Consider the following 10,047-nt stretch of genomic DNA (forward strand, 5'->3'; position numbering starts at 1 on the left):
TATATATATATATATATATATATATATATATATATATATATATAAACTAAGGTACACTCGAAGAGTGGTGGGTTTATCGGTCAAAGTGGAGAAATAAAAGACAAAGAAGGTGGCTACTTCATCTATTTATTGAAGACGTTTCGCTTTCTGCTCAGAAAGCATCATCAGTTCATCTAAAAAGAACAATATAAAACCAAACATCCATAGAGAAGTTACAATAAAAGTGTGTTACCTTACAAAGACATGTAGCAGTCAAAGATGTTAAAAATATGAAAAAGCTTACGAAACTGGACATTTAGAGTAAAGTTGTATAAATCAATTAATTGAAACTTTGTATAGTTTGCAATTTAACAAAATTAGCACAGCAAAAGAACATGTGATAAACATACATGTATATAAAAAAGTTATTATAAAAACTTAAGTAAAGTTTTTTTAAATTTTATTTGCATCAGGAGACGAGATGCAAATTACACTGTTTAACATAAATTCATCTTATTAGTTAAGGGTTTAAAAAAAATGGTAGGATAGGAAAATTATTTTATTAGCTCTATTTTTTTACAATACACTTAGTGCAGTTGTCAGAGATTTGGCCCCTAAAAATATCAATTTGGGACCCCAAAAAGATGCAAAAAAGTTATCCATTTTTACCCCCGGGTTTCCCTCTAAAACTAACGATTTACCAAGAATCTGTACTCCATAGAAAAAATGTTTCAAATAAAAAATGTAGCCGAGGTAATTTTGAACAAAAATGTTTATTAGCTTTTTTTGTGTAGAATAAACCGTTTTTGACATCCATGTTAAAAAAATTTGTATCAAATCGACTTTAAAAATTCGATATCTTTTGATCAGAGTGTCTTATCGACAAAAATTCGTTTTAAAGGTGAAGAGTGCTTTTGTATGCAATTTCTGTATTTTGCCACAAATGAAGTCAGTTTCTACAAAATCTGTTCAATTGTTAAATGTTGTGCGATTTTTGCCATTTTTTACGATTCTCGTGGGTATATCGCACATCCAACAGCTATAGGACTCTTAGAAGCATCTATGTATAAAATTTGGTCAAATCTGTTGTTAGCAATTAATTCTTTAAAGTTTTGCCTTAGAAATTGTGGATTTGTCTGGTGCTTATCATAATTAGTTAACGAGAGACTAAAATCAGCTTTCAATTCATTCCAGGAAGGTTTATGTGATATTAATATTGGAGAAGTGGCTGAAAAAATGATGTCATTCAGATGTGGTAGAGATACTGTGGCATAGATTGAAGTTTAATAGGAGAAGGAAAGTTTAAAAGTTCATTACTTACTAATTTATAAGCTGGGTTTTTGGTATTAGCTGAGATTCGAGGCGAATATTTTAAAAGGAGTTGCCGGCGCCGTAGCCAGAGGGGAAATTCATTAGCTTCTCTGTATAAACTCTCTGCGGGGCTCGACCTGAAGGCTCCATGGCATATTCGGAGTGCAGTCTTAAGTCCTTAAGAGTACAGAATTAAGAACTTTTAAATCTGATGGGCTAGCTGACATATACTTGAAACTGCAGTAGTCTATTTTAGAACGAATAAGACATCTATAAATCTGAAACAAGGAGTCTTCATCTGCACCCCAATGATGATTAGACAGAGTTTTTATTAAGTTAAGATTGGTCATGCACAGATCTTTTAAATGTCATTTCAAAATAAGTTTACTGTCGAATGTGAGTCCTAAAATCCGCATACTCTTTACTGCAGGTAGACAAAAGCAAAAATTCGAATGCCACCTCTCACATCCACCTCAAAACAGATCCGCCCTGGTCTATCTCCCCGATTCAATTTTAATATATGTATAATTTCTTATTCCATTTTTGTTGACACCTTCTAGACTTTATCACACTGTGTAAACTTTTATAGAAAATACATTGGCCAGAAAAAAAAACCCGAAATATTTAACTACTTTATTTATTTTTGTTTGTTCATTATAGCAACAAATAATTTCATATTAAAATATAGTACTTGTTTTCCATCTTTTTCCATAATCTCAAGATCTTTTCCGGCTTCCTTATGGTAATCTTCCAAATATTCATCTTTCAACTCATCAGGTATCCTTGGTAGTACGTGATTAACTGAGGTAAGTGCACCTAGAAAACAATAAAAGTTATTTGTAATATTCTAATGTTTGTTATGCGTAGTGAGTGGTATACTCGTTACTTAAATCAAAAAAGTTATGCATTAAAATAACCGTTGACCTATCCAAAACGGACGCCTATGATGGAGTATTCGCAATTGATGGAGTCGATTTAATTCTGGATGATAAATAATCGTACCAGTTTTTGTTTCTCTAACTAGGAACGTTTTGGTTAGTTTGGTTTTTGGAACTAGTTATTAAAAAAATCTAATTGCAAGGCGCTATCTTCAAAGACCTCTAGCTCCTAGAAGTTATCTTAAAATTATCTGAGGACTCTCCAGTTTTCGTGTGTCAATAGAAAGAAAATATTTAGACATCGACACTCTTTATTAGAGTTAAAATTTTGAAAAGTACTAAAACGTATCAAGAGGTGACCAGAGAACAAATAGAAAATATAATATACAGGGTGTTTTAAAAAAGGTAACCTCGTCTCTAGGGTAGGTAAAAAACTGAAAAATAATTGGGGTTTGCTTAGTAAAAAATTTTTGGCCATCCGTTTTCAAGATACAGGGCGTTGAAGAAAAAAAATTTTACGCATTTTGTACGATTTTGCCGAAACTACTGGCAACATTGTAATGAAATTTTATACGAATATGTTTTGGAAGCTGATACATCCCATGAATTTGTTTTTATATCTGATTCTCATAGAGGGCGCTAGTTACACGGATCCTACTAAGTATTAGTCAATATAACTTTTTTAAGAGTATAATTATTAATCAAAATTTCAAGTAAACTTAAATATCATTCAATTTTACACGAAAAAGGTACTCTTGGTAAAACTCGATACTGTGTACCGTTTTTGGAATATTTTGATTTGAAAATTATGAAGTAATAATTGATGCTGGTAGTAATGATAAAGTTCTAATAGGTATACCTCTATTTTCTCCAAGTGTGCCATGAAAATCTGACATGTATTGATTGTTATGACGATAAATCAACAATAATTAGAGTTTTGAAATCTTATTATTTGTAAAATCGAATCAAAATGTACTAAAATGTTGAATACACTGACATGTTTTTAACCTTAGGCGAATGTTTACGATGTTCTAGTGCAGCTGTGACACGATATGCAGAAAAGTTTTCTAGAAGAAACTTACCAAGTAAAAAAACATTTAGAGCCGTTGAACGACGTTGTCGAGAAACTGGAAATGTGAGACCAAATAAAATAAATTCTGGTAGACCAAGAACAACAAGAACAATTAGTAAAGAAAATAATATTTTAAATTTAGTTGATCAAGATCCAACAGTTAACGTAAGGAATATAGCAAGATAAACAAATACTTCTTCTTCAAGTACTTGGCGAATACTGAAAGAACAGCAATTACATCCTTATCATTACAGACAAGTCTAAGAGCTCTTGCCAGATGATCTACCGGTTAGAGTGGATTTTTGTGAAACATTGCAACAAAGGACAGCCCAGAATCCAAATTTTTGAAGTTATACTTCTATACGCGCGCTCCACGTTGGAAATTTGTATGGGAGTGAATCTGTAAAATCATTACATATGTAAGATAATGAGTAAGAGAGAGACAGAAGATATATTTTCTCTCTCTTCCTCTCTCGAATATAAAAATGTTCCTTTTGTATATATAATTTAATATTATATATATTATATAAAGATATATATACATATAATAAAATATTTATTAATATTATTATTTATGTGATATGTTTTGTATTATTTATTAAATGTTCATAATTATATTATTCTTTTGTATTTTAAAATAATAATCTCAATAAATCACTGTATGATCCAGAACTGTCAATTTTGAAATACACGTGTGTCATGTCCTCGGTAGTGTAGTAGTCAGTATGCCCGCCTGTCACGCGGGAGACCGGGGTTCGATTCACAGTCGGGAGGACTTTTTTATTAATATTATTACATTATTGTCATTTTTAAATGCTTATGGATATTGCATTTTAATTTGTATTGTATTATTATATATGGAATTATGTTGCACTGTATTGTAGTGTACTTTTTTTATGTATATTATTGTCATTTTTAAATACTTATGAATATTGCAGTTTAATTTGTATTGTATTATTATATTAATAACAAAATAAACAATGAATTTTACTCCTTTCATACATATATGAAAATAACAATATACATTATCATTAAAATATTGATTCAATCCTTCATTGTTAGTAAGTTGTTATTAATTCTGTTTCTCTTTCTGCTATGTCGTACCTATAGAATTACATATGTAATGATTGTGCAGATTGACTCCCAAATAAATTTGTAACGGCGAATGCGTGTAGAGAAGTGTAACTTCCACCGGCAGTCCCATTGGACTGCCAAACCCGTTTTTTTTTTAATGCATTCTTTTTACGGACGAGGCCACCTTTACGCGACAAGGTATGTTTAACTCCCATAATGCACACTACTGGTGTGATGAGAATCCACGACTCAAAAGGGTATCACATTTCCAACACTCATTTAAAGTTAATGTTTAGGCAGCAACTTTAGGTAACAAATTAATAGGTTATCATATTCTACCTGGAAATTTAAATGGTGATATGTATCTTGATTTTTTAAACAATTCTTTATTCGAGATATTAGAAGATTTAACGCTAAACAATCTTTATTTTTTATGCACGATGGAGCTCCACCACACTTTGATAGAAGCTGTCGTAATTGGTTGAGTAATCATTTTCCGAATCGATGGATTGGTCGAGGTGCAGAAGCTCCGATTCATTGGCCTCCTCGGTCATGCGATTTGAACCCTTTGGACTACGCAGTTTGGTCGTATATTAAGGAAAAAGTCTATGCTACAGAGGTAAATTCACACCAAGAATTGGAAGAAAGAATTCAATGTCAATTTAATGACATCATAGCTGATCCCCTACCGTTTAGAAGGTTAATGGAATCTTTAGAAAAAATAATAGACTTGTGTATTCGCGAAAACGGAGGGCATTTTGAACACTTACTGGAATTGAATTTTATTTTATGTTCTTAGTCATTAATTTAATTTTCTTCTTGTGAGTTTTGTTTAATAAATAACTATTTTATACCAGCATCAATTATTACTTCATAATTTTCAAATCAAAATATTCCGAAAACGGTACACAGTATCGAGTTTTACTAAGAGTACCTTTTTCGTGTAAAATTGAATGATGTTTAAGTTTACTTGAAATTTTGATTAATAATTATACTCTTAAAAAAGTTATATTGACTAATACCTACTAAGTACGATCCGTGTAATTAGCGCTCTCTATGAGAATCAGATATAAAAACAAATTCATGGGATGTATCAGCTTCCAAAACATACTCGTATAAAATTTCATTACAATGTTGCCAGTAGTTTCGGCATAATCGTAAAAAATGAGTAAACTGTGTACTAGGGTGTTAAATGTATACTTACTTCTTCTTTCTTCATCGGTATCATACCAGATCGGGTAGTTCTCTTCGACATGAAATGAATAGGATTCAAACCCAGCAGCATCAATATCTTTTTTATATGATTCTTCGATATTGTCGCTATAATAATGAGCAGACAGCTGGTGCCCGTACCTTGACCATTTCGGATACTTCAGCAAACGGTGGAAAGCGTTATCCAGCGGTCCGCGCTCCAAGAATGATATAAATGCTTGACCGCCTGGCTTAAGCATTTCCTTGACGTTGGCGAAACTTTGCCTAAATTGAAAAATATAAATTAGATTCATGTACAACAGGAAAATATGTCTTGGGTGTAAAATTATTTTACTATAGCGTTTGATAAATAGCCTGCTATAAGCTTTAATTTGTTTTCAAGAACTATTTGGAAATACTTTCAAAGGAATATTTGTAGTCTTTTTTTTTTAATTTTCTGCGAGCCGTGGGCTTAAAATGTTAACAGAAGGTTATAATACCATCTTTAATTGATACACTATGAAGTTTGGTAAGAGTAGGCAAATTTTTAATTGAGTATCGGTTGCCTTAAAACCGTAATTATGTCATTATTAACGACTTCTTAACGACTCACTAAGGACATGTAAAGAACTAATAAGAAGTACTTCCGAGAATTTGGAAAATTGGAATTTGGAGTCCCTGGATTTCAAACGAGTTCGTAATTTAGTCTCATTATGTTGTCAAGTCTCAACAAGAAAGGTGATACCACGCATATTAGAACTATTTTGTAGAATGGAGATGGTTGTGTAGTACGAGTAAACAGACCAGATTGACACCAGAATCCAAAGGAATAGTTTACAATGTATTTAAATATATATATAAATATTATTACTATCACTATTAAACAAGGTGTGAGCGAAACTACTGGAGTATCTTTACGTACAGTTGAAAGGATCATTTAACAAGCGAATATATTAACAAACGCAGTCACATAATTCACTTGACTTGAGCGAGTATGACAAACAGTTCATTAGAAATACAATTCACCGTTTGTGAACATTTTTAGCAATGTATTTTTTGGAACGCCACTGCTTTGTTAGCTCAGGCTTTACTGTTCCGAGAAATTTTCGCTACTACATTTGAAATATCCTCTATACATTACTCTGCTCATATATATGCATACTTTTTTAGAATATAATGTTAATCAAAATAAAGTGTTTAAAACAAGATAATAATGATAATAAAAAAAATATATAAAATAAAAGTGAAAAAAATCTAAAATTATGTTTAAAATAAAATACAATAAGGCAAAATAATTTAAAATAAGATAATAGAATAAAATAGCATAAAATGGAATGAAGTAAAATAAAAAATTTTGTATGATCGTGTGATAGGTAGGTTTTTAAAATTTAACAAACTGTACTTATGACGTCAATACGTCAGTTTGCTCAAACTAGTTTGATCAAATATTTGACCGTCTGATAAGGACTTAATAGAGTAAAATAAACGGATACAGAAAAAGGAAGCGGTAGACGAAAATAGCAGTGCTCAAACATTGTTAAAAAGTGATATATCATTTAAATATCCTTTTTAATTTTTAACATACAAAAAAAGTAAAAGGTCTTACCTGGGATTTGGCACCATGTGCAATACAAATATACCAAAAATGTGGTCAAACTTGTTTTTCAATTCGTCTTGAAGCCTTACGGTAGCAATATCATGCTGTATGATCTTACTTCTAGGTATATTTAGATTCTTTTTCATATGTTCTACCATGTTAGGTGATATATCCGTTATAACATATTCTTTGTAATCTTTTGGTAAGACTGGTAGCACCGAATTAACTGAAGTATTTCCATCTGCCGCGCCAAACTCGAGAATCGTTTCATTCTTTTTCCATTTCAGTAGATGTCCGTATTTCTGCAATTTTTGTTTCGTTAGTATTTGAGTAACAATATTTCCCTTTGCCCATAAATCGGGAATCATTTTTGAAGGAGAGCTATGTCTAATTAACCGATGAGTAATATTGTGAATGTTCACTGGTCGGAACGAACTAGCTTTTAAATAAAAATCTTAATATTTGTTAATTTAATTTTATTGAAGGTCAATTAATATTAAGATTTATATATACCTTATAATTAATTATTAACATATACTTAAATTTTATTTACATTAGGCTGCAATATATAAATAACCGTGTTCTACAATTTTTTAACGTCTCTCTCACTTGGGTTGGAGAAAAAAAAATCGAATATGATAGAGAAATTATGTTACCTTTAACCCTACAATGCATACTGTATCATAAATGACTCAAAACATTCTTCTTCTTTTGGTGCCTATCCTCTGTGGATGTTAGCAATCACGTTGGTCTATACAACTTTGTTGAGAGCTGCTCTAAATTGATGTATGGTAGTCATTCCTACCCACTGTCTGATGTTCTTTAACCACGATATCCTTCTGCGCCCTTGAGATCTTTTGCCTTCTATCTTGCCTTGTAAAATTAGTTGAATTAGTTAATACTTCTCATTGCGCATCACATGCCCTAAGTATGTCGTCTTTTTCATATTCACGATACGCATAATTTCCAGATCTTTATTCATACGTTGGATCACGGTGTTGTTTGTTACATGATGGATATAGGAAATTCTGAACATGCGGCGGTAGCACCACATTTCGAAGGCTTCTAATCATTTGGATGTTGCCTAAGGCTTTGACTCCATATAAAACGGTAGAAAATACATAGCATCTCAAGGCTCGTGTTCTTACATCGATGTTCAGGTGTCCATTACATATAATCTTTCTGAGGCGATTAAAGACAGCTCTCGTCTTTTCTATACGACATCTTATTTCCTGTGAGTGGTCCCATTCCTTATTTAGGCTGCATCCAAGGTATGTAATTTTGTCGATTATTTTCAATGGTTCATTATTAGCTGTGAATCGGTGCTGTATTACGTCGTTTTTACTTACTACAAAATTTTGGTTTTCTTACAGTTTAATTTCATGCCATATCTGTCACAGGCTTCCACTACACGGTCTATTAATGTTTGCAGATCCTCCGCATTATCAGCAATCAAAACCGTATCGTCCGCATATCTTAAATTGTTTATGATTTCACCATTGATTTTTATACCTTCTCTAAACCATCAATAGCTTCCCTGAACAGCATTTCCGAGTAAGTATTGAACAACGTCGGTGATAAAATACAGCCCTGACGTACTCCCCGTTTTATCGTGAATTCTTGTGAGGTTTCGTTGTCTGCTCGTACAGTCGCCCTTTGCTGTAAGTATACATTTTTAATTAGGCGTAAATCTTTGTCATCAATACTAGATTCTTTCAGTATCTGAAATAATTTTTGATGTTGCACCTTGTCAAATGCTTTTTCAAAGTCTATAAAGCATTCGTAGACTTCGCAATTTACGTCTCGAGCCCTTTGTATCAATATTTGTATGGAAAATAGGGTCTCTCGCGTTTCCAGTCCACTTCTAAACCCAAACTGAACACTGCTAATGTTTTCTTCAAGTTTTCTATATATGCGAGAGTGGATAACAGAAAGAAGGATTTTGAGTGCATGGCTCATTAAGCTTATAATTCTGTAATCAGAGCATCTGGTGGCATTTGCCTTTTTGGGGAGAGGGTTGAACGTGGAAACTAGCCAATCTGTAGGAAGTTCTGCAGTTTCATAGATTTTGTTCACTAGACTCGTTAGGAGTTTGAATTCGTTGTTTTCAGACAGTTACAATATTCCAGCTTGTATGTTATCAGGTCCAGGTACTTTGTTGGTTTTTAGTCTTTTTATTGCATATGTTATTTAACTGAGCGTTATTTCTGGTCCTGAACATCCAGAAACACTGACTTCTGTCTCTTGCTCTTCCTTGAATAATTTCTTCCATGTATTGCCTCCATCTCTCAAGTATTCTCTCATTTTCGTAGAGCAGATTGTTGTGCTCGTCTAGTATTAAGTTATGACTTCGTGATCCGTTTCCTCCTGTTAAGTTTTTGATCTTTTTATGTAGGTTAAAAGTGTCATGGTTCTGTTCTAGGGATTCTATCTTGTAGCCATGATTCTTTTACTTGTTTAATCTTTTACTTAATAATTTTGTTTATTTCTTTGTACCTTTTCTTTTTCTTATTTCTGTGTTTTCTTCATTCTTCCATTAGCTCTAATATTTCTTGTCTCATCCATGGCTGTTTCTTTATATTGTTTTCTGGTTTAAGTTTATTATCTACCACTGAATTACAGATATTTTTGATTTTATTCCAACTATCAACACTTATGTTTTCTTGATATATATCTGAGATTACCATGCCGTTTATTTTATTGTTGATCTCCTCTTTGACTTCTTCTCTTGTGGTATTATCTTTTAACTTCTGGATGTCTGGACGTTTTTGTGCTTTTCTTTTATGGACTTTTTTCATGTGGAGTTTAAAACGTCCTAGTAAAAGTTTATGATCTGAGGGAACATCTGCTCCCGGATATGTTTTTGCGGATTTTAGGGAATTCTGAAATCGTTTGTTGATGATAATGTAGTCAATCTGGTTTCTAATCATTTTTTTTTTGACAGT

The 10,047-nt window shown here is 32.2% G+C and overlaps 2 protein-coding genes across 2 annotated transcripts in view; one reads left to right on the top strand and one right to left on the bottom strand.

Annotated features, from left to right (window-relative positions):
- The window catches only part of oaf (BRICHOS-like domain-containing protein out at first), a 788,141-nt gene that overhangs the window by 68,743 nt on the left and 709,351 nt on the right, over nucleotides 1-10,047 (top strand). The window lies entirely within an intron of this gene.
- On the bottom strand, nucleotides 1,912-7,535 carry LOC140433219 (juvenile hormone acid O-methyltransferase-like). The gene is made up of 3 exons (XM_072521259.1): nucleotides 7,112-7,535; nucleotides 5,519-5,790; nucleotides 1,912-2,106 (listed from the first exon to the last, which is right to left on the bottom strand). The coding sequence occupies exons 1-3, from the start codon at nucleotides 7,468-7,470 to the stop codon at nucleotides 1,928-1,930; spliced, it is 810 nt and encodes a 269-aa protein (XP_072377360.1). The 5' UTR covers nucleotides 7,471-7,535; the 3' UTR covers nucleotides 1,912-1,927.

Source organism: Diabrotica undecimpunctata, chromosome 2 (assembly GCF_040954645.1).
Source record: "Diabrotica undecimpunctata isolate CICGRU chromosome 2, icDiaUnde3, whole genome shotgun sequence".
Taxonomy (NCBI): Eukaryota; Metazoa; Arthropoda; class Insecta; order Coleoptera; family Chrysomelidae; genus Diabrotica; species Diabrotica undecimpunctata.